The 25,640-nt window shown below is 41.4% G+C and overlaps 1 protein-coding gene across 1 annotated transcript in view; it reads right to left on the bottom strand.

The window, feature by feature from the left end:
* Positions 1–23,769, bottom strand: part of CAMSAP2 (calmodulin regulated spectrin associated protein family member 2) — a 109,355-nt gene extending 85,586 nt beyond the window's left edge. Inside the window, exons 1-2 of the mRNA XM_054980766.1 lie at positions 23,628–23,769; positions 4,377–4,636 (exon numbers count right to left, since the gene is read on the bottom strand). Coding sequence (XP_054836741.1) covers positions 4,377–4,636; positions 23,628–23,769 — 402 coding nt within the window. The remainder of the gene's footprint in view (positions 1–4,376; positions 4,637–23,627) is intronic.
* Between the last annotated feature and the right edge of the window lie 1,871 nt (positions 23,770–25,640).

Genomic DNA, 25,640 nt, shown 5'->3' with positions numbered 1-25,640 from the left:
GCGTCAGTTTTGAAAGTGTCAGCATACATACAGCCCTGATGACAGCTTGCATCCTGCCTCCTTGTAGGCAATGTTCTTGAAACAAAGAATCTGAAAAAACAAGCTAAAAACCCCAGGTGGGAACTGGGAGCAGTAGTCCCACCATCATTATTAGCATAGCAAATTCCAAAAGGCCATTCTTATACACCAGTGCTGTCAAGAGGACATCAGCAATTGATGTTATATTTATGGACAATGTTGTTTCCCCCGTCCCTCACAAATCCTTTCTGGCTGTTGGGAATTCCTGCTTTGTTATTTACTCTATCCCTGCTTGTGGGAAAGAGGTTAGTTGGGAGACAAGCCTCAGGCAATTCCCACACCACAAATTAATAAACTTTTCTTTGTGGTGCTTGAAACACAAAACAACGAAACTTGTTCCTCATGCCAATATTCTCAGCACTAGTAGGAAACCTCAGCAGAACATCAATTGAGTACAAAGAAACTCAAAACAGTCACCCTTTATGAGCAATAAAATAATGGGCTTCTCAGGCTATATGTAACCCTACCATTGTTAATGAGTCTGGAAAACCAGGACACAGGGATTAGAATAAGCATGTATTTCAAGTAGAGTCATATTAAATCACCAGCCAATTATACCATAGGAGTACAACTTATATCCTGCCCACACAGAAAAATAAGCAATGGGACCACCTGAGATACAATTTTAAGAAATATTCACAAGAGGGGACCCCCTGTAGGATTTACAGCATCAGATAAATGTTGTTTATATAGCCGAGCATAACAAACAAAATGCTCCACACAGTTGGGAAAGCCATAAACAAGGAAAGAGAAATATTCTATTCTTGTGATTCTTTGTATTTTAAGATTTTTATCCATTGAATGTCTCTGTCTTCCTAGGTTAAATTGTGAAAACTTTAATTACTCATATACAGATCTATATTTAATTATCCTCAGCCATTGGTTTTTCAAACTATTTTCAATCCCTCTCAATGTAAGTTTGTCTGCCAAGACATTCATGGACATTAGCTGCAGAATCTTTGTGAATTTCCAAGAACTCTGATGATGGACTCTCATTTCATAGTGAATTCTGTGCCAGGATTCCAGTGCTCAATTGTATAGCATCAAAGTGGGATCCAAAGGTAACATGCACTATCAGAAGGCACTATGTTCATGTAGGGGGAGGAAGGTTGTACTCTTTCTTGTAGCCGCCTATGCTACCTCTCATATTAATCCAGAGGAACATCCAGCCTTAAAGTGTCTTTATTACATGATGTGTGCACAAAAAGGCTACAGAGTGAGGGAGAAGTGGAAAAGCTTCACTGCACAAGCAGAATTCTGCTTGCAGTTCTCTCGAACCAAACCTAAAATGTGCCTGAAATCTGTGCTGTTATTTACTGTGAAATGATGAGTTGTGGTGGACAAGCTGTCTCTCATGTACCTTTCTACCATAATTGATTTCTCAGAGGAATTCTCAATTGTTATGGAACATGCTGGGAAAACTACTTCCAAAGTTGTAGAATGTCAATTTTTTTTTTAGAATATTTGTTTACATAACATCTGAACCATTTATAAAGTTAATAAAGATCATAAAGTTCATACAGCCCGGAAAACCCACAACAACCTTCATAAAGATTCATATAAAGGAAAAACCTGGTTGAGAACAAGTTTGGAGTAGTGGTTAAGAGCAGTGGGACTCTAAACTGGAGAACCGGGTTTGATTCCCGACTCCTCCACTTGAAGCCAGCTGGGTGACCTTGGGTCAGTCACAGCACCTAGGAGCTCTCTCAGACCAACCCACCTCACAGGGTGCTTGTTGTTGTGGGGTTAATGATAACATATTTTGTAAACTGCTCTGAGTGGGTGTTGTTGTCCTTAGGGGCGGTATATAAATCGAGTGTTATTGCTGTTAATATAACCATTCTGTTTCTTGTTCCAACGTAAAATAAACAGGCTCAGTTTTGTTTAGATCAAGCATCCGAATTTTTAAATTTAGCAATTTTCTGCTGTGTGTCATATTTTTTAAAGAAATACTAATCAATTCAAGGGGCTTCTCCCATTTACTGCTGAATAAATTCTTAGATTTGTCACAAATACATCACATACCCTTCATCAATCCTTTCAAACAATTCCAAAGTAATACAACAGATTTCAATTAAAGTTCATGTTTTCCAATACAGTGTTTCAACTTGACCCCACTATAATCATATTTTTTCACAATGCCACCGAGTTACTTATTATGTTCTCAACAATTTGAATACAGTCAGATACCACTCAGTTATGATTTCATTTATATCAGTTCTCCTTTAGGGTGTCACATCAATTTTCAAGCTATATTAGACAATATCCAACTGCATACATATTTTGGGATGTCCACATTCAAACCGCCCCCCCCCCCCCCGCCAAGAGACCAATGACTGTTGATCCATTATTTCTTTATATACCAAATTACACCTTTGATCCTATCAAAGAAAGCTTTTCCCAAACCAACTATCAAAGCAAGCTTTTCTCAAACTGTACCAAAGTTAAAGGAATAGCTGTATGTCTAAGATGATGTACTGATATTTGTTTTCTTGAATTTAATTTGTGTTAATTAATTTTCAAACAAGTTCACTACAATATCTTCTCATCTCCTCAGAGTGCTGTTTAATTTCCTTACAGGTGGTCCTCTCACAACCACATTCAATGTTGAAAATCTAAGCACAGCTCTACTAAGGGCAATATGATGTAATCTGGAGTTCCCTCATAATTTGGACTTTCCACCCTAATTTTCACACACAAACTTTTTAAAGAAGTAAATAAGCAATGATAAAATAAAATATTGCACTGGATTCTGTAGTCCATTTCCATGGGTATAAGAGCTCTTAAGGAAGCAGTTTTTAATGATTTCCCTTCTCTTCAACTGCAAACAGCCATATCCTCTGAACTCCGTAAGACTGTTGGACCCAATTCACTGAATTTATAGCTTTGGTACAGACATAAATGCCAAATGGCCTACAGCCAAAGGCCCAGGTCTCCTCAGTGGCATGTCAGGCCTTTTATCAGCTATGGATGATACGCCAGCTACAGCCACTCCTCAGAATGCTTGATCTGGCTACAGTGATCCATACGCTGATTACATTCAGACTAGATTACTGTCGTGCACTCTGTATGGGGCTGCCTTTGAAAACAGTCCACGAACTTCAGTTCATCCAAAATTCCCATTTCTTTCTAAGCACAATTCAAAGCACTATTACCAAAATGGCTCAGAGCTTGAAAGATCACCTCCTCCCACATTTTCCAGTCCACCAGCTAAGATCTTCCTCACAAACCCTGTTCCTTGTGCCCCTGTAGGTAAGATGAGCAGCGATTAGAGACAGGCATCATCGGCTCCTACACTATTTTCTTTTAGACACCAAGCTAAAATATTTCTGGGTAAGGGGCTGATCTTTCGAACATCATTTTATAGTCTGTTTTCAGCCTGATAATTGTTTAAGACCTGTTTTAAACTGTTTCATTTTTTTAATGCTTTTCTGTGTTTGAATTGTGGATTTTAGTAACTTATATGATGTTTAATGTTTTTATTATGTTTTATTTTGTAAGCCACCTTGGGCAGGTTCCCTGGTGAGGTGGCACAGAAATTCTCCAAACAAATAAATTCAAGGTAAGATGCTACATGAATGAATTTTCGAGTTCAAGCACATGAACCTTCTTTTCTTCTCCTGTGATAACCTAATTTATTTCTCTGATTAATTTAGAAAGTCCTATTTTTCTACATACTTGGGGAGACTCCCAAGTACTTAGAAACCACTAGCATGTTGGTGGTTGGCCTGGTTTGCTGCTTTCATGACAGGCTCAAGCCCCACACCTTGTTATTAGATGCAGCAATCATGTAAACAAGGCCAACCTTTGATCATCAGGAGCCATCATCTCTAATGAATTCTCATAACTCTTGCATTTAAGTGCTGGGACTGAAACTGACTGAGAGCCAGTGGTTAAGGCTGCGGGACTCTAATCTGGAGAACCGGGTTTGATTCCTTACTCCTCCACTTGAAGCCAGCTGGGTGACCTTGGGTCAGTCACAGCTTCTAGCTCTCTCAGCCCCACCCACCTCACAGGGTGTTTTGTTGTGGGGATAATAACAGCATACTTTGTAAACTGCTCTGAGTGGCTGTTAAGTCATCCTGAAGGGCGGCATATAAATTGAATGTTATTATTATTATTCATTAGCATAAGAAATAAGAAAGGAGCATAAAGACAAATCACCTCATGTCTTACACATGACTGTTCTAGGAAGTTAATGTGTGAAACTTAAAATTAAATACTGTTCATAGCAGGAACAGAAGAACATAAATGTCATACACACACTTTAGAAACCATCGTTTGATGCCAACACTCACCATCTGAATGGGTTTCTTGTGCAAGTCTCTCTCTGTTACCAATTTCTCTTGGTCAGTGACATACAGGCCTTTCTGTGCCAAGGCCTGGATAACAGCATCATGACCCAGAAGTGGTTTGGCAGCATCACTCTTGAGAATAAGACTCCCAGCACGACAGTAAAGTTCAGCTGATAGCAGCAAATTAACAACAGGAGGTTTAATATGTTCCTGGTCATACTGATCTGTATAAAAAGGCTCTCGCAGTTCCTCTGGTACATTTTCTAAAAAAAAAATAAAAAATTGAAGAGAAGTTAATTAGTAGGACAAGTACTTTCAGATAAACTGTTTAAAAGTATTTGTTTTTTTTAATGTCGCTGTTCTACTATTATGGTACTGAAAAGCAAATATCTAATACCATAATTTTCATGAAGTGAAACATTCAAATTACAAGACTAGCATTCTTTTCTCCATGCTGCTAATTTTGCCAAGGCACCATCTATGGAGTAGTGATTTATAAATGACTCTTTTTAGAAATGTTGAGACTAACATGCTCTGGACAAATGTGCATGCACTCTCAATGGACAGATAGCTTTAGCTACTGCATAGTACGCTTCAATAAGGAACACTACCCATTAGAAACAGAATGATTGAGATGATTCTCTTTTACCTTGGTTATTTTTCTCTGAAACATGAGAAAAGAATGTGATTTTTTCCCAAAAGTTTGAGTTCTGTCCAAGTAAGAAGAACTCCTTTCACATCCAGAGCATGTATTGCTCTTACCTTGTCATTAGTAAGATTTTGGGTGGGGGGGGAGAATAAAACCAAAACCTCCACTTGGAGGTTGGCAACCCATGTGATAGTCTGCCTTAACTCTTTCCACTAAGGAAGTGGCTAGTTCACAATTCTTCTGTGGATTACATTAAAAAAGGTACCATTCTGTGGAGCAGATTTCTCCCTCTCCTCAGGCTCTGAAATTTAGGCTGAGGACTAATTTTCAGTAAGGCAGCAAATCAACTATTTTGCATTTCTGAGTGTGTACTATTTCAAACTGTAGGTGGGGACTCACATGATTGCAAGCTCACTGTTTTCTCTGAGAGCTGAACTACATGAGACGACTTACGTGAGCTTAAACATGAGTTTTGGAAGTATGTGCGCTCCAATGTCCTCATGTTCACTTTTCCCCAAGCCGAGCACATGTCCTGTTACTTCAATCCATGCATGTGTCTGGCGACTTCAGTCTATGCATGTAGCTTCATTTGTGAGTGTCTGTGGTCATCATCATCAATGAATTGCCGATGCTTCCACTTCCCTCTCTTCCTTTCCCCCCATTTCTTTTCCCACAACAGGAAGGATTAAGCCATGGCTTGTGGGTGTGCCAGGGAAGCAATGCCTCCAGTTAATTTTCTGGTGGGTCAGTTGCTCCCGACCTCCCTGGACACAAGTTCCACAGAAAGAACAATGAAAACAAATCCACAGGATCAGTGAAGGTTGGGCAAAGGACTACCTGTACCCAGGGCTGGTGCTAGGGTTTCTGGCGCCTGAGGTGACATACCAACTTGTGCCCCTTGATTTGTGCGCATGCAAAGAGCACGTGCTCCAGCCTTGTGCAATGACATCACTTGCGATGTCATCGTGCAGGAGTGTCCCCCTCACCTGAGGTGGGCGGCAGTAGCGAAGGAGCAGGGAGGTGACCCACTTCCCTGCTCACTGCTGCGCCACCTGGGAGCCGAGCCGAGGCAGGCGGCAGCAGCGGAAAGGCGAGCGGGGATGCGACCTGCTTCTGGGTCGGTGGGGGGGGGAGTTATCAGGGGCCGGCACAGTGCCTCCTTCAGAGTTCAGCGCTCGAGACGGCTGCCAGCACTGCCTCCATGGATGCGCCAGGCCTGCCTGTACTGTTACTTACGGCAGCTTGCATGAAGTGCTCCCACAACTTCCCCTCCCCCTTCTCTCCTTTGCAAGACAGCAAGGACAAACAACTTAAGTTTAATTGATAAAACTCTGTAATTTACTGCTTCAGCAGACCTTTGCTGGAAAGAGGCAGCTAAAGCACTGCAGACAGAGGACTGAAATTGTTGAACAGAGTAAGGGAATATAATCTCTTAACCTGGGACACTTGGCCTTGAGGGCCTGTTTACATATGTGATTTATGAATTTTATTTTAAAGGGGGAAACAACTTCTGTCAATTTCCACCTGCTTATTATCTTTACCTGCTGCTGAATATCCAGAAAATTCTAAAGCAGGACAATGCATTCTAGACTTGAGTCCATCCAGCCTTCTTTGGATTTGGGGCAGGTTCTTGTGTGATTAACTACAGGGTTACACAAATAGAAGCTCTCATGCAGTGGTTTGAAGACTTGTGTGGTAGGTTTTGTAACAGGCTTTCTATTTTTTGTAAAACACTGAACAGAATACAACTGTAAACTGAACAATCTGAAATCCGAACACTGTTTAAAATGGAGTGACATTTTACCACGTGTGCGAAGCAATGTCTGAATGTTGCTTAAGTAATAATGTATAAAGAATTAGTAATACTCAAGCAGGGATGGTGTTTTCTAAATATGATTAATCCTCTGTACAGCTGTTGACAAAAGCCTGTTAATACTCACAATTTGGAAAGTCATCAGGAGGCATATTTTGATAGGAATTATATATTATTGCACCTCAGAAAAGAAAATTAGCCAGATCACTAGGATATCAGAGTCAAAGGAAAGTGGGAAATTAATCCTATAAATGCTCCGAGTACAGATTTACATTGAATAAGTTTAAGTAAAATACTTAAGATGAGTTAGACAAAATGGGTAGTGGTGATAACAATGCTGCTGCAGATTACTTGTACACACAGTTCTTAGAGGCTACAAAAGAACACAGATTAGCCTACAGTGTATTTGACAGAGTAAATAACAACTAGAGGAAAGCTGCCAGACTGATTTGCCATTAATAAAACAATTAATTGCATTAATAAAACAAAGTTGTTTCATTGATAAAATTAAGTACTGAAAACAAGAGCTGTCATATCTCATATAAAACTGCCAGACAGCATCCATTTCAGGGATGAAGAAAATAAAGCTAAGGAATATAGAAGTCAGTCAGGTAGGTGAGCTACCAGGGCCTGCAACAGCTTTTGTCAACTAAATCCAGTAAGCAAAGTAAAGTGCAGAAAAGAGAAAGTACTGTCTCCCAGAACAGCAGACTGATTGAGGCCCTTTCAAGGTAAGCCAAACTAAAGAATAACAAAGTCAAAGAAACACTTGTAGAGGCTGACAAAAAAGGTACTTCCTTATGGAATCTGAACTCCCTTTACAGTCTCCCTCTGCTCATTTGGACACTGAGTCTAAAATATGTTCCTTTTTTATGTGCATGCTTTTTTGTTTTGTGTACCTACTAATCTTAAATGTTAAAAAGCTTATCTGTAGTTGTTTTATTTAAACGTCACATACGGTCACCAATTTTAAATCAGTCCTTGTAACTGTCCCTTTAATACTAGTTTCAGCTGCAATTACCAGGTTACATTATTTAACTTCATGCCATTAAAGCTTCAAATGTTCATTTCCACTAATTAAATTACAGGGACACAACGTTTTTTTCCTGTCTAGTTGGCAATTAGTGTCACAAACGGTTAACACAGACCACAGTTAACAAGCTGGGTACAAACTATGCTTCAGAAGAGTGGTCTTCAATCTTTCCCAGTCCAGAAGGACCCACTTCGATTCCCTGGCGCCAAGCACATGGCAAGAAGCTACATGTTGTGTGACCCTACCACTACTAAAAAGGAATCTTCTCCATTACTAACAGTGCGATCCAGTTACTCCACTCTAAATCCATTGATTTCGATAGGCTTAGACTAGAGTAACTCAGTTTAAGATTGCTCTGTAAGTAACTTTGCCTCACCTTTCTGCTGCTCCTCTTAGTATGCATCCAGAGACGGGCAGGAAGCATGGTGCCTTTGTTCTTGCATAGGTTGTAGCTGTAGGTCATTCCAAAAACAGTACAAATACAGGAGCTTATCAAGGGCTGTTGTGACCCATGGGATGAAACCCACTGATTCAGAAATCTACAGTTTGTTGGGCAGCTTGCATTCAGATATTACACTGAACTAGATTAATCAAATCACTGCTTTAAACTGTAGTTTACCTTGATGTCAAAATGTTGCCTTAGAGCCCTCAGCTGGAAAAAAAATCACAAGGTGTGATCAAAGCACACCAGTTTGGCCAGGAGGGAAGAGTTCTTGCAAACCTCGTTTTATTAAGGGGATCTTACTTTCCAGGTGTTATGTGGCTTTTGTTTTTGGTTTATACTCATGATGACAGGAACAGCCAGTCAAAGGCTGTGAGAACAGGCTATTTGCCTCTAATTTCTCTCAAGAAATCATTCTTAGCACAATTAGGCAAGGAATTTACTTTTTACAAAGCAGAAAAGGGCTTCAGACCTCACTTTCTTGTGTAGGAATAGTCAGATGTCAATCTAACAACAGTAAAATAATTTTAGGTGAGTAGCTGTGTTGGTCTACAGTAGAATAGCAGGATATGGGTCCAATGGCACATTAGAGACCAACAAGATTTTCCAGTGTAAGCTTTCAGATACGGAAGAAGAGAACTGTGACTCTTGAAGGCTCACACTCAGAAAATTTTGTTGGTCTCTAAGGTGCCACTGGACTCATATCCATTAAAAAAGGAACATTCACATAGTGCTTTAGAATGTACAGAATATTTAATATTCATTATCCCTGCAATACAAGATCCCTGCAAGGTAGGTCCCATACTTTATCCTCGTAGTGAAAAATGGGAGGCTGTAGTAGAGGGTTGGTATAAAGAAGTAAACTTCCCCAAGCATTTGCAGCAGAGGAGAGATATCAGCTAAGAGGTGTCTGGTTATAGGCTGAATTGCTTAGCTATATGCTACTCAGCTATGTAGGATATACATCTGCCATGGCTCCTAGGATCACCTCTCTCATTTACCCATTCATCAGACCATTTCTATAAAAATCTACCTCTATTTTGTAGAGCTTGTTATGCAAATGCAAGATTTTCAGTGACTGTACAAGACTGCTACAGGTACATTTACTAACATAGCTCTTCCCATCATATTTCATATGTCATTCTCACAGGAATATACACTTTTTACAGATAATGTAAATAAACTGAAAAGTGCATGGTCACCCACATAAACCACTGGAACTATAGTTAACATTTACTAGTTTCTTCTTCTCAACTGCCTTATATGAATCATGACAAACATAGCTAGGTAACAGCCCAGCCTTTCCCCTGATTTGCTAGTTTTCTATAATGTAGGATTTGTATTTCTGTATGCAGGAATGTTGTCATGAGAGCCCCTATCTACAGCCTCAAGTGGTACAGCTCTCACACAAGTTTTCTTCCTCATACCCTGTTTGTGAGAAGTTGGCTTTTCTTCCATATTTTATTATTTGCTTCATTTATAGTCTACCTTTCTTTCCAATGAGAACCCAAGTGGCTTACATCATTCTCCTCTCCTCTATTTTATTCCCACTACAACCCTGTGAGGTAGGTTAGGCTAAGAGCGTGTGACTGGTCCAAAGACATCCAGCAAACTTCCATGGCAGAGAGGGGATTCAAATCTGGGTCTCCCAGATCCTAGTCCAACTTTTTAACCACTGCACCAAACTATACACTATACAGACTCTTTCTCAGTACACAAAATTTGAGCTATTTAGAAAAAGATCTTCAAATATGCAGAAAATCAACACCTTTACTTCAGCAGCACTACAGCAATATCATGCTGAAATGAGAACAGCTGTTGACTACAGCAACATTGTAAACCTGAAGCTACAAAATATAAATATTGAAAAAAGTGAAACCCACTAAGCCAGGGGTGGGCAATTGTTTTGGCTCAGGGGCCACTTTGTGGGAGCAGAGGTTAGCGGCGGGCCGCACCTTTTAAAATGATTGCATTCATTAGTTAACTTTGCATTTCAGAAAAGGTATAAATTGTATCATAAAAATTGATAAATATAAATTAAATAAAATAGTGGTAGTTTTATTCAATTTATTTATTGTGCTAATTTCATATCATCTATAGCTGCAAGCACATTTAATTTTAGAATCAGTTTAATGAGCTATCCTATCACACTTTTCTACTGTCTTGGCGGGCCACAAAAAACTCTGTAGCGGGCCGCATGTGGCCCGCGGGCCGCAATTTGCCCACCCCTGCACTAAGCACAGCCAAGGTACAGAGAGGTTGTAGTCTCCAATTCTGAAAGTATATATGTATCAGGAGGTTTTCTTTAAGAATCATGTGGTTTACTTTTTTGATCAGAACCCACAGTTCCACCAGAAATTAGAAGGGCACATTATTTACAGTGCAATTACACCTAGGCCAGAAGTAATGAGAATTTGTTGTACCTGTAGATTACTGATAAAAAATACATGGGGATGTAGGTAAACAAAGATAAAGTGTATAAAGACCAATGGAATCTAAAAACTGACCACATTGCTGAAGGTAAAAATATCTTATATACTAATAGTGAAGTGGCCCTGATCTGTGGATATTTAAATTTGGAGACTGGAGCCATGAACGGACAAGACATCTTCCTATACGCATCAAAAATGCTCCAAGTCTGCAGAAAAATCTAAAAAAACCCCCTAGGGATTAAAAAAACCCCTAGGGATTAAAAAAAATGCAAAATGATAAAAGGAGCCCCTGTAGCTTTAACCAGATGCCCTTGGTGGCTGTTGCTAGGCAACCATAATAAGAGTATGCCAGGCTTGGTTTCCATCAGGAAAAAGCAGGCCCTTCCCGGGGCTGTTCTGGCCTTTGAGGGGGAGACTTGCAGGGACCCAGCCCAGAAGCAACCATCAGACAACTTGATACCACAAGACCTGCATGACTCACCCAGGCCTGCTTGCTTGCTACTGCTCACCAGCAGCCCCCCTAAAGCCAGTGTAGTGTACTGGTTAGAGTTTCAGAGAAAGATGTAGGGACCCAAGTTCGAATCACCACTCTGCTGTGGAAGTTCATTAGGTGACTTTGATCCAGTTACACTCTCTCAGCCTGTAAGGAAATATGATGTAAGCTGCTCTGGGTCACCACTGTGGAGAAAGGCTGTATATAAATGAAGTAAATCAGTAAATATAGATGAAGATGAGAGGTAGATAAAAGGGAAGTTGTTTAATAGGTTGAAGGAGAGAGGGATATAGGGAATGATGAACATGTGGGGGCTGCTAGGAGGAAGGAAAGAGAATAGTATGGGGAAGGGGATACAGGGAATAGTGAAGGACCTCGGATAAGTCTTTGCAGGTTCCCCACCATGCAACTGGGCCTGACTAAGCCGGCATCATGCAACTGGGCCATAGGGGAGAGACTGCCTGGGGTGGAAGGGGGAAAGATGAAAACAGGGGGGTAGGAAGGAGAAAAGGAAGCAGGCAAGAGGGAGAGGCTATGGGGGCAGGGAAAGGAAAGAGGAAATGATGCAGGAGGGGATTTGAGAACTGTACTTGCAACTCCCCTTGCCCACAACTTGGTTTCCTTTACAAAGACAGATATGTTATTTTATTATTAAAGAACCTTTCATTAATGTATCCATAACACAAACAGGATGGAAGAAAATTGTAAATGTGTATGCTTGTTTATACAGTGAAGGAATAGGATGTCCCCGTTGAATTTATTTTTATTCTGGTGGAACATATTCTAAAAGTAATCCCATTTCTGTAGATTAACTTGCTCAATTCATATGGATTTGGCTGACAAGGTATTAATGAGCTAAAATAACTATTCATACTGCTTTCAAGAAGTTAGATATGAAAATCAATTAGCGTAACACCACAGCAGCTTACTTTCACTAATACTGAGAAGAAATGAAAAGCATGTACGCCATCATCATACAGGTTAACAAAAACTAAGCATTAACTTCATAGTTGACCATAAATCTATATCTGCAATAAGATACAAACAGGGGTGTTTTTTTCATTTTAAAGGAAGATATATGAGAATCCTCATTTGTACTGAAGAATATTTTAATTTCTAAAATCTCTTCACAGTGCAAATGATATACTGCTTATGAGTATTTAGCAAAGTAATGCCTACTGTAGTTTAATTACAGATTTTAAACAAATGAAGACACTTCGTTCTGATTTCTGATTTGAAAATACACTAGTGTCTTATCATTCTCAACCTAGCATGATAAGCTCCACAGTTATGACTAAGTTAGTCATGACTAATAAAAGTCCATTGATTTCAAAAGGGGATTAAGGGTGATCCTAAGCAGGGTTACACCCTTCTAAGTCCACTGACTCAGGTGCAATTTACTTGAACAAGCCTGAGCTCAAACACTAGAGCAGTCTATAGCTTGTCATAAAAAACAGAAGGGTTTTTTTTCACTGAACAGCAAGGGGATGGTATACATGGGCCAAAGGATACCCCAGGCTCATACAGATAATGGCAAGCCATGTCTTGTACATCTGAATCTTGCCTTGATAGGATAAGTATTAATAATTATTGTACAGAAGCTTAGAATTCAGACAGCCAAATGCCCTGCCCTCTGTATTTTATCTTCAGAATATCTGACACAAGGTATTTTGTGAGTACAATTACTTGCACAGAAATGGCATGAACTAAGAAGTTTGCTACTTGCTAAAGTAGCAAAATTTAATAATGTACATATTTTAATTTACTGGACATTGGAAGCCAGAATATCACTTACTGGGGTTAGAATAGCTTTGGACAACAGATACATCAGGAAGCTACTTTTAAAAAAATCCATATCAATCTATTTTAAGATGGGGCTGAGCATTTATTAGGCTTTGGGGATTAACTGGTGGGTGCAAGTTTTAAATTATGGCAGCACATTTTAAAAAATGGTTTGGAAATTTAAGTCACACTTGTTTGTTTTCTGAGACCATTTTGATCTTTAGTAAAATGTTTTCTTTTCCCATTCTATATTAAAGATTACCTTCCCCTCTAACAATAAGTGGTAGCTTGAAATGTATGTATTCAACTGGAATAGGTTAGAACACATACGAAATCATACACAAATAATATGCAATGGGCTGTTCTCTACAGACATTCCACTGACGGAAGAAAGATGGGCAAATTTTACCTGGTTCCCCTCCTCACTGATGTTCTTGACCTGCCTTGTTTTCTGTCTGCAATGATCTCCTGTGCCCTAGAAAGGTGGGGGAGGGGGGAAATGAATGCTGCAAGGAAAGTTTTTCTTCTGTCAGAACACCTGTAAGATCCAGTCCACTGTATTTAATCAATTAATCACTTTAAAAGGAAGTTACTTAAGAAACTGAATTATTTGATCAGTTGACAGCTTCAGTCTTAATCCACTCCTTCATAAACACAAACACACACACCCTACACATCACGGGCACACACCCCTAGCTTTCTGTGGCATCCTGCAATGTGGTTTTAATTTCATACCATGTATAGCAGCTGCACCCCATCCTTTTACCTTCCTCTATCTATATCAATAATATAACTTTTTAGGGACATTATCTATGATTGCACAGAATGGACAAAAATGCAGCCAGTATGCTGCATTCTCAAGCTAAACAACTAAGATTGTTGCCATCGAACACTAGTTGTGTTCCCCGCGCCCATTTAATGCAATGTAAGAATTGTCTTGTAAGATACCAAAGGTTCTTTTAGCATATCACTTGTCTGCCACAGCAGCCACAGAGGTGCTACTGAGAGGCTCATACAATGGAAGTAGACATGTTCTATTCTATTCTGGCATCTGGTCACAGGAGGTATATTGCTCACAGATGCAGTCAATAGTACAGAACTATCCAAGTAACCTTGAATGTAATAAACCTCGTAAGTTAGTTATATTGTTGCATGAACAAGTGCTTCCTTTGGTCTGGCTGGAACTTGCTTCCAATCAATTTAATGGGAAGATCTTGAAGTCACAAGAGATCGCTGTCACCTGCAGTCACTTCCTCCACACTGTGCAACAAGACTTCTAAAAAGCTAGCATGACATTCATTCATCTATATTTTTTTCTTTCTACTAAACCTTTCAAGCCTTTCATTATACAGGAGATACTGCAATTCCCTGATCCATTTCCCTTTTCTAGAGCTCGGTCAGTCCACCATATCCTTCTGGAACCTGTAGCATTTTGTAATTTGGAAACTGCTCTTTGAAGGACAAAACTGTCCAAAGATTTAGTGGGAGGTGCCTCAATAAGCTCTCTGAAATAGGGACAAAAGAGGAACGCTCAATTCATGAAAAATATAGGCATTGAATGTTTTGGATCCCTTTCTCTTATTTTCATAAGAATCATGATTGTGCCCTGTGGATTTTATTTTACGTAGTACATTAAGTGAATGTATTTAAAAGCATATAGTACAGATGCTCTGGAAGGAAAAGGCTCTTACTTTAAGTTCACAAAAAGTTAGATAACTAAGAATCTGATACTAAATTTGGTAAATAAATGTTCTGCTGATTCTCTCCCCATGCCATTCTGAGAAGCCTCTGAAGTTAAAACTCCAAAGCTGATGAGGCAGTTTTAAGTAGCTATGTGTGCATCCTAGCTTACTATAAAACATAACATTGCTATAACTATCAACTAGAGTAGGAATTACTTTAAGATGGAGGGAGATAACATCAGCATATAATTTGTGTTCTGTTTTCAGAAAGCACTGACTAAATTAGCATGTATCCTACCACTGTACTGAGCACAGTTTGGAGTCTTCCTCAAGGCTAAGGAGTCTTCCTCCAACTTAAATGGCTCTTCCGCTGACGGACACAGCCACTTAAGTCAGAGGAAGTTTCCTTGACCTGCAACATCTTCCTCCAATCTAGGGCAGGATACATGCCTGTAAGTCTGAATTCTACAGATATACAACCTGTTCTTATGTTCTCCAGATGATACTTTCCAGATGATGTACAAGCACTGCAACATCTAGGACTGCACAGAGGGTGGAGATAGACTTTTTAATTATATCTTCAAGAGGGGGCCTCTTCTGTGAGTCTTCAGGGAGGGCATAAGCAATTCCTACTATGCCCCTTTTCTATCCTACTTTTAATAAAAGTGGCCAGCTTAAACAAAGGAGACGAAGATTTATGCTCTGTCAATGAATACTGCAGGCTTCTAAAGTCTTGTTTTGCCTTAGGGCTGTGCAAAGAAGGGAGAGTATGTTTAATCATTCTCACTTCACTCATTTTCAATAGTTAAATCTATTCTCCCCTACTTCCCCAGTTAGTATTTTAAAAGGAGAAAATATATCTCCTTTAAAAATGCAACAGCAGAATGGGGAAGCCAGTTTCAAATAGAAAAATGAGTAAAGGTAGACGGTATAAGCTCCCCTGCCCCTTTTGCACACAGCCATGGGCACACCAGAGCCACACAAGCCAACAATTTGCATTTTATGGATAGGGTCAAGAGGAGTGACCTTTGTCTCATCTGTTTCTACCTGTGCTTCTCTGAAGCAGCAGTTCTCTTGTGCTGAGAACTTTGAGCCTATGCTGTATCTAAAATACCTACAAAATATTTCCAGGTGCAAGGTTTAACACCAGTCCACAGTATAAGAGCAAACAGATTACACTTTGGAGCAAAGAGCTGAGCTGCACAATCAGCAGAATCATATGACACAACCCTTGTCAGAATGGGCTGCTTTGGATGGCAGGCAGGGAGCTGTCTGTTCCGCTCAATGTAAAGATAATCGATAGTCCGCTTCTCGATTTACACAATTTCAAAAAAACCCACAACAATTTTAAAACTGAAAATATAATTTAAACACAATGGCAAACTTCTACCAAAGTAAGATGTGGTTATGGTCACTGACTCAGAAGGATTTAAAAGAGGGATGGAAATGGAGGTCAGGTCTATCACTGACATAGGACCTACAGGTTGTCAGAATGCTAGACTGAAGTGGATATAAATAACCTATGACCTCTAGACATAAGTGGAATTGCTTCACCACCTCACCATCTTCTCTTTTTTAGAAAAGGAAATTATACATTGGCCTTGTAATTTCCCTAGTCACTAAAGTTCTTTTTATTCCAGAACCCTAGCAGTTAACCCCAGAGTGAACTCAGGAGCGGAAATACATTTAGCTTCAAAACAAAAACCAAGGGCAAAGAAAGATTGTAGAATGCATCCTAAGTAACCAAGGAGGAAAAAACCCTGATTTTCCCCTTAGTGCTAAGAAAGCAGTTCAAGTATCCAAAATGTGAACTGTTACTTTTATTGATGATTCTCTCTCTCTCTCTCTCTCTCTCTCTCTCTCTCTCTCTCTCTCTCTCTCTCTCTCACATGGCTAAATAACAAAAAGAAAGATCAGCATAACAAAACAGAACCTTATAGACACCATATTAAGAAACTGAACTGGATTAACAGACTAGGTAAACTTCTGTCAAGACAGTTACATGCTAAAAATCAAGTTATTTTGTTTTGGTAGGAAACCATCAACTTTGACTTTGCTTAAGCTTTGCTGCAATGAACATAACTCCTTCCACACTGTTGCTCAATTTCAAGCAATATGGGCTGGTTTTAAATCAAGGAAATTTAAATCCTGATTTAAATCGACAAGCAGAAAACTCCTTTGAGAAGGGGAAACTATAAAATAGGATCCCTAGACCACACAAGCAGATTATAACTTCAAACTTCTCAAGTCTTTGAGGCCCTGCCGTGAGAGTGGCCTAGCATGCCATATTAATATATTCACAGAGACTGGGGCAGAGATGCAAAAGCCATCACTATGCCATCAGTGATGTAACGCCAGGATAAGTGGATGCAATCCCATAAAGACTTTAAAAACAAAACAAAAGAGCAGAAGCATTTGTTAGCAAACAGACTACCACCCGCCTGACTGCTTTCCTTTTCTTTCAAGCTCCTTTGATGCCGCGATCTTGAGCAGCGAACAAGGAGTCTTCATTTCTTTAAGGAAAATATGATGGAGAGATACTTGGCCAGAGCCAGCATAGTCCCTGGGTCTCTTCACCAGCAGATAGGGAACTAGGTTATCTTTTAATACAGCAGAAGGTAGTTTAGTTAAAATAGGAGCAATCCACAATTCATTATAAAAGTTATAATAAGGGCATTCCAATAACAGTTGAGACAGGGAGTCAACCTTTTTCAAGTCACGTTGGCAAAGTCTGTCCAAATAAGGCAAGTTTCGGTATCTCCCATATAGGACTGCTGAGGGGGCAGTGTTCAGGCATGCAAATATGAACACTCTACAATAATGAGGAACTGTTAAGTGTTTAATGTAGGCTGGGATGGTTGGAAGTAGAAGGTTGCCAAAGAACCGGGTGGAGCATATTCTCTGAGCTTGTATAACTGAGTTACAGTAATCTAGATCTTTTAAGCATTTCTTGATGATGTGTAAATATTCAGTTTCCCCAGGTCTCAGTATATCATCCTTTACTAGGCCAAGACTAGATAGTTTCTTGTCTATTTTCTGCATCCAACAGGAATAGTATTGATTTTGATTTAGTTCATAAAGCAAACCGTTCTTCTTTGCAGAGAAAATAACCTCTAACCTATGTCTGAACGTATGCAGCCATGCTTTGGCTTTGATAGAGCCCTGACCCAATTTGAATCTGCAAGCTTTCACAGCTATACATTTTGGGGTTCCTGTAATGCATTGCACAAAATAGCAAAGTGGGTAATCTCAAATTTACTTATTGAAACTCCATAAAGAAGCTGCAGAATGATTTTCATACTGAATACATGCAGATCGCCTGGGATATATTTTCCTCCCTTAGAGAAGAAGAAGCATTCAATCTCTGACACAGGAGGTTTGATTTTTATTTACTGCAAATTTAAAATGGGACTGCCAGGAAAGATGGGAATCAAAAACCACACCCAGATATGGGAATTTGGAGACTTGTTCTAATTGAACACCATCAATTCTCCAAACTGAGTTAATTTTCTTGGCTTTGGAGAACACCCTAAACCCGCCTGACCATAAGTGACAGTACTCTATAGCATACACACGCAGCAACCATAATGCTGTTGATTTGGGCCCTATGAAGCACTGCCTTTGATCCTTAAAAAAGTTGCACGGAAAAGATCCAAGAGTACAAACACACTGATCAAATTTGTTAGCAGAACATGGCATACATCTTTAAAGCTATTCAGTGTGTGTCCCCCCCCCCAGCTTACAGAAGGGGATTAAAAGACCAATTTTACCTCCTTCCCCTTCTCCACTGCAGTCTATAATAATAATAACATTCGATTTATATACCGCCCTTCAGGACAACTTAATGCCCACTCAGAGCGGTTTACAAAGTGTTATTATTACCCCACAACAATCACCCTGTGAGGTGGGTGGGGCTAAGAGAGCTCAAGAGAACTGTGACTCGCCCAAGGTCACCCAGCTGGCTTTGTGGAGGAGTGGGGAATCAAACCCAGCTCTCCAGATTAGAGTCCCGTGCTCTTAACCACTACACCAAACTAGGGACGTACATGGCTGGAAATAAGTTTTTCTGGGATTGGAAAGGACTGCTGGCCCCAGGGGGAAACAAAGGAAAGATCCACATTCCTTGAATGTGCAGATTTCAGGATCCAACCCCATTTCTCTCAGTCTGAGCTGTCTAATACTTAACAGCAAACACCCCACTTTAAGGGGGTTCTCTAAGGACTCTGTACGTGAAGTTAAATATTAGATTATGTATATGAAGTGCTTGCAGTACTCTAAAGTACCTCTATAAATGTTTTTTTTTAAAAAAAATAGCATATTGCCTCTAGGGCAGGCCTACCATTCTACCTTTTCTAAATTTTGTATTTCAAAACATTGCTTGCTCTTGCTCAGAGCATTCTTGCTTGCTATAAAGTTTGTTTCTTCCATAGCTACAGTTTTCTAAACAATGCTTATTAGTCATTAGGATCTGACACACAAATTATAAGAAGGAAGCAGCTAAGTGGGATGGAAAACATCTTGCAACAGATTAATCAAGATAAAAATTTACAACTGGCCAGTACCAAGCCAATTATAGATGAGAAGAAATGAACCTAAGAAGGAACCTGCAATCTGATTCTGGGAATGGCAGGATTCCAAAAACAACAAAAATTGTGTGTGTTTGATATATTTTTCATCTATAGAATCAATACTTGGGGCATAAAGCTATTAATTTGGAAGAAAAGCTATCACTACTTTTAATTGAGTGAACTTGGTCTTTAAACGAGTTCTGCTTTAAAATAATGACAAAACAGAGTCCTGTGGCACCTTAAAAAAAGTTATCATGGTATATGTCTTCCTACTTATGACCCTACATTATCAGGTGCATTGACAATGAATAACATTTCCTGCATCCGATGAACCTAGGGTTGCCAGCCCCCAGGTAGTGGCTGAAGATCTCCCGGAATTACAACTGGTCTCCAGACCACAGAGATCAGTTCACCTGGAGAAAATGGCTACTTTTGGGGGTGGACTCTATGGAATTATGCCATGCCAAGGTCCTTTCCCTCTCCAAACCCCACTTTCTCCAGGTTTCACCCCCCAAATCTCCAGGAATTTCCCAACTTGGAGCTGGCAACCCTAGATGAACTGGGGTCTGGCCCACAAAAACTTGTACCACAACATATTTGTTGGGCTGTAAAGCACTACAAGACTCCTTGATGTTTTTATATTAACAAACGAATACACCTACTCCTCTGGAGTTTGCCCTTCAGTTATGCATGCTTGATTCTACTGTATATCAGTAAACTGGAACTATATTTATCTGAACTGCAAACTGCATGCTGGTAGTTGCTTTCCCCTCATACTTTAAACAACTGCCCCTCTTTATCCAGGGTTTGATTGGTACCCTTCTTTTGGATGACACCAGACCTTGTCCAACAACTTATCTAAAGCCTGCTGCTTCGGAGGCAAAGAAAGGCTCACATAATAGGAAAAGATATTACCAATGAAATCTCTGTTCTCAAGAAGAATATAGTAATTATATGTCTTCAGATTAAGTAATTGATGGTAAATGACAATTAAAAATTAATTTAATACTACTGAACCACAACTTCTTGATCAGGAAATCAATGTAAGGGAAAAACAACAAAGGATATTCTCTTTCAATACAAACAATATGTAGATAGCGTACAAATAATAGGTTAGATCCTACGAGCTTTCTCACTCAGTATCACCCAGGTCCCCTACTCACCACAGACCCTTGGGATTTTTGTTCACACAGGTCCTACAACTCATATTGTAGCTTTTTGGTGGTTGAAGGGGCCCTTCCACCCTCTTTCACTAATGAAAAAGCTGGCTGGATACAACCCAATATATTTATACCTGGATAATCATGTTTCAGGTTTCTTTATGCATCAAGAATGTAAAATGTCTGTCTGAAATGACTTCTTAGCTCTTCTTCTCAAAGAGAAGTGAGAACCATGCTCTTTGACAGGTTGCTTTTCAATTTCTGCTTCATTTCTTCAGACTATTTTTCGGTCATTCATTCCTGCTTCCCATCCCCATCTGGTTTTGTCTTGGAATACTTGTCTGAACCTCATAACTGCCTGTAACTTAAAATACTTCAATGCTATACACCTTTCTGTATGCTTCTATTGCATCTCAATTACATTAACAAATACCTTAGTAGAGAGCAGACAATAATATATTGGATCTACATCTTGTTTTGCTTGTGACTATTTCAGTCCCCTACTTCTACCTTTCCAAAGAACGAGGGGGAGAAGTTTTTCCCCCCCAGCTTGACGCTAAAGCATACTTTTTTGGAAATAAAAACTGAGTTCAAAGGAAATGAGTGCTTAGGATTGCACGCTTACAGATGGCTCATATAGACAGGCTCATCACTGCATTGCTGTACTCTTGATGACCAACAGCAGCACGTGACAAATGACTCCAGCGCATTTGAGTGTTATATTTATGATTCAGAAGTAATGAACATACATATAGGCCTTCAGTTTTTTATTTAGAGCTGTGGAGTGTTTTATATATCGTGGGACAGCCTCTCACCATATGTTTCCTGGAGGCTGCTCCATTAGGCAGACAAACATCTACTGGTAGTCTCTAGCCCTAGGGAAGTTCGCCTTGCCTCAACCAGGGCCAGGGCTTTTTGGGCTCTGGCACCAACCTGGTGGAACTCTCTGTCTGTGGAAACCCGGGCCCAGCCGTATTTATCATCTTCCTGCCAGGACTGCAAGACAGAGATGTTCCGCCAGGTATATGGTGGTTGAGGGGGGCGGGCCACCAAACTGGCCTCTCGCCATGGAGGGAAGTGTTGTCCCTCCAGACTGTTTTCATCTGGTAGCTGGCCAGCCTGCCTCACTGATCTGTTTAATGTCTAGTGAACATGCAGTATGTACATGACGGTCTTATATAGATTTTATTGACTGTATTTATGCGACCATGTTTTTTTCTGTATTTATTGCATTTTGTGATCCCCTCTGAGCCCGCCTGCAGGGAAAGCAGAATATAAATTTAATAAATGAATAAATAAATAAATAAGCCATCCCCAAGTTTGTGTAATATCAACCAACATTTTTCAAATACTTCAGAATATACAGGAATATTGGAATACATCCCTACATGTACTATCGTGCATTGCCTGATGCTAGGTTTGTGTTTCTTGTCCCTGGCTTTTTTTGGTCTGCTGCCTGTGATTCTAGCCTTGACATGGGTGCAGTCATAATTCTGGTTCACCCTCTTCCTGTCATGTGACTGTGACATCAGATGCTTGTAACTCAGCGTGCCTCATGATGCAACCTGGGGGTGGGGTTAGAAGTTGGTCCTAGATCTGAAAAGTTTGAAGACCACTAGAGCATTCAAAGGACTTCATATACGTCATCCCTGTGATCCTTACAACAACTCTATAAGGCAGGTCAACATTATTTCCATATTGCAGATGGAAGGGTGGAGCTGAGAGAGTGGTTTTTATTTATCTACATCATTTATAGTCCACCTTTCTCACTGAGACTCAGGGCAGATTACTTAACTAATAGACCAAGGGAGTTTACTGCAGAGGCAAGATTTGAACCAGCAACTTCTATGCTCAGACTCTTTGCCTCTACACCACTAAAATACTGGAATGCTGTTTCACTTGTTTACCAGACAAGGATATGACTTCAACATTACCATAATACGTTAATTGAAAGGTGTTCGTGATCGTACCTGCAAAACTGAATCATAAGAAAAAAATGTTACACCGTTCCTGAAGTCCCCTAAAGTAAGTTTTCTCCAAATAACAACTGCACCAGCATTTTCTTATATAAATTTGATTAGAGAGAAGTAAAAAACCACAGCAGCCAGCCCGAAGAGCTAGTGTGCCACCGTGCCAGTTCCCATGATGTTTTGACAAAGGAATACAGGCTACTGATTTTTTAAAAAATATATGTGAACTTTTAGCTAACCTCTGCGCCTCACAGGAAGGACCAACAGAGGCATCTGTAAAACCTATTTGTTGTTCAGCACTGCCATTTCCCATCTGGCACAGTTAAAACAAAACTTAAAATGTTCTAGCCCACATACAATGTGCAACAATATCCTGGCCCCCAAATGCAACAGTTGCAGAATTGCAAAGAGGATGGGAGAACCTTTTCCTGTTATTCCACAGAAAAAAGGAGAGACAACCGGAATACCGCTGCTATTCTCTTTTTGGGAATGCCGTAAGAGGTCTCTCTGCTTATTTGAAAAGCACCCAATTAAATGCTTGAAAACCATTGTTTGGAAAAAGGCTAACTGAAACAGCAAAAACACACATATAATAAACCATATTTCCCCCAAAGGCCTCGATTTTAATAGCTTTGAAGAATCTCACCTTAGAGAAAGCATTCAAGGAATTCACTGTGTACATCCAGATTTTTTTGGTGTGTGTGGGGGGCGACCTCTGGAGTAACAAAGGGCGACAACTGGCATTAAATGCTCCTTTTCTCAAGATCCCCTCCTACTGCTCAATCCTTGCCTTCCTTGAATGCCTGAAAGGCAAGCCTCACAACATGTCAAAGGTAACCATGCTCGTTCAGTTCCTTCCCCACCCTTACTAGCTATAATGGACATTGTCTATTTTTCGGACAAGGGGGGAAATTCTAGAGGGGAGGGGAAAGGGAGGTAGCCACCCACACACACTGGGAGATCTGTATTCTGGGGGAGGGGGATGACCGATGGCTCGTAGATGGAGAAACGGAGCCACACCATCACACACTGAGAATGAAGACAACAGCACACCGAGTTGTGTGTGTACCACTCCTCCTCCTCCTCCTCCTCCCCACCCCGCATCTCCCTTGCCTTCTCCTTGTACATCTCCCCAGCAGATGGCTGATTCACCACCACGGTAGGAGCAAAACCACCGAGCCAAGAGGACCCAGGAGAGGAGAAAAGGAAGCCATCAGGCACGTTACCTACCGGTCCCAAAGGCTTTGGCCACCAGCCAGGCGAGATTACAGGCGATCTTGGCTCGGCCGAAATCGTAATGATCAAAGGGCTTGATGGCAGGGACAATGAACGTCTTTCGCATTTCCTTGACGTCTGCAGCAGCATCCCCCATTTTTCGATCCCTCCCCCCAGCCCGGCCCACACAGCCCAATACAGTTTACATGATTCTTCTTCCAAAAGGCAACTCCTCAAATATGGCAAAAGCGCGCAGATTCTTTTTTAAAACCCTGTAATATAGCCGAGGATGGAGATGATGCGGTGAACGCAGCGGCGTCTACGCGGAGAAATGCCCCCTTTATCTGCCTCTGCATAGGAATGTGGAACAAGCCCCCGGTGTCCTCTCCTCCTCGGCCCTCGCCCACTTCGTCGCGATTCCTTTTTTCGGATTAAAAAAAAAATCACAGTCAATGGCAACTTTGGGAGTCTCTCCGAAGGATTTGGGAAATGTATCCGTTCCAAGAAGCCTTGGAGATCCCGCTCTACCAAACCCCAGAGGGGGCGGAGAAGTGGGCAAGAGCCTGGAGGGAGGCGGCTGGGATTTTCCTGCAAAGAGGCGGCGGCGGCGGGGGGGGGGGAGGATCGAACGCCCCAGCCCAGCTCCCCCAGCACGCCGGCGCGCCACAGCAAGGAGGAGCTCGACGCGGCTGGGCGCGGCGCTTGGGGCAAGCCGGTCACTCCTTCTGGTGCTTCCCGGGCCGCCTCAGCTCCTCTGGCTCGGGCCGCCTCGGCGTCGCCTCTTCCCTCATCTCCGCTTCAGCTTCTCCGGCTGCCCCAGCTTTCCTTCCTGCTTCTCCGGCTGCCGCACTAGGCTGGAAAATGAAGGGGAAAGCCGCCGGGCGCAAAAACGCATGCGCGCTGCCCTCCCTCTCCACAGCCCCCTCCTCATTGTGAACGGCTCCGGCTTGGGCGGAGCTGCCGAGGGGGAAACCGAGGGGAGGGGAGCGGCCCTGCCTGCTGCCCGGCTGGGATCAAGGGGGGGTCACGTGGTCGGCTGGCTATACAATGGGTCATTCTTGACGCCGGGCCAAGGCTCAGCGGCATCACCATCCAGTTCCAAGGCGCATCCCCCGGGGCGGACAGCCTGGAGGGAGCGGAGAGAAGGCTGGCGGCGGCTGCAATGGGAAATCCTGGGCCGCGAAGGGGATGGGGCCGCCTCGAAGGCCCGCGATAGGTGCTGAAGGGGAGCGGAGGGGGTGAAAAGCGACCCCAATGCGCGCCCAGGCCGGACAGCCACTAGCCCGGAAGAACTTTTAACAAGCCCGACGTGAAGGAGATTGTAAAAGGGGGGGTCCTTTCACACACAGGGAAAATTTCAGGTATATGTTGCCAGAGGTCTCCTTGAAACATTTTTTGGTATTGTTCTAAGTAAGCTTGGCCATGCTTATTTATTTATACATGCCCATCTTTCTTCAGCTACGGAGAGCCAAACTAGCTCATGCCATTCTCTTCTCCATTTCATCCTCACAACAACCCAGTGAGCATAGGAGAGCATGTGTCGCTGGCCCAAGACACCGGCAAGCTTTCATAATATAGCAGGGTTTTTAGATTTGTTCCTTGCAACTGAAGCTGCCATATGATTATGTTTCTGTATCTAGGAGATATTTATCCCACCCTTCTAGGACCTAGGGTGGCATATACTATTACATGCTCCTGCATTATATCTTCATAGGGTTGCCGGTTACAGGTTGTGAAATTCCTCGAGATTTGGGGATGCTGCCTGGAGAGGGCAGGGTTTCGGGAGGGGAGGGACCTTAGCAGGGTGTAATGCCATAGAGATCACATCCCAAATCAGCTATTTTCTCCAGGGGAACTGATTTATATTGCCTGGAGATCCGTTGTAATTCTGGGAAATCTCCAGCCACCACCTGGAGGCTGGCAACCCTACATCTTCACAATAACCCTCTAAGGTAGGTTGGGTTGCATGAGGATGCTTGGTCCGAGGTCACCCAGTAAGCTTCATGGCAGAGGGAAATGTTCACTAAG

The sequence above is a fragment of the Eublepharis macularius genome, chromosome 5, assembly GCF_028583425.1.
Source record: "Eublepharis macularius isolate TG4126 chromosome 5, MPM_Emac_v1.0, whole genome shotgun sequence".
NCBI classification, from domain to species: Eukaryota; Metazoa; Chordata; class Lepidosauria; order Squamata; family Eublepharidae; genus Eublepharis; species Eublepharis macularius.
Note: the sequence above shows the minus strand (reverse complement) of the source record. Positions and strands in the feature narration are given on the sequence as shown.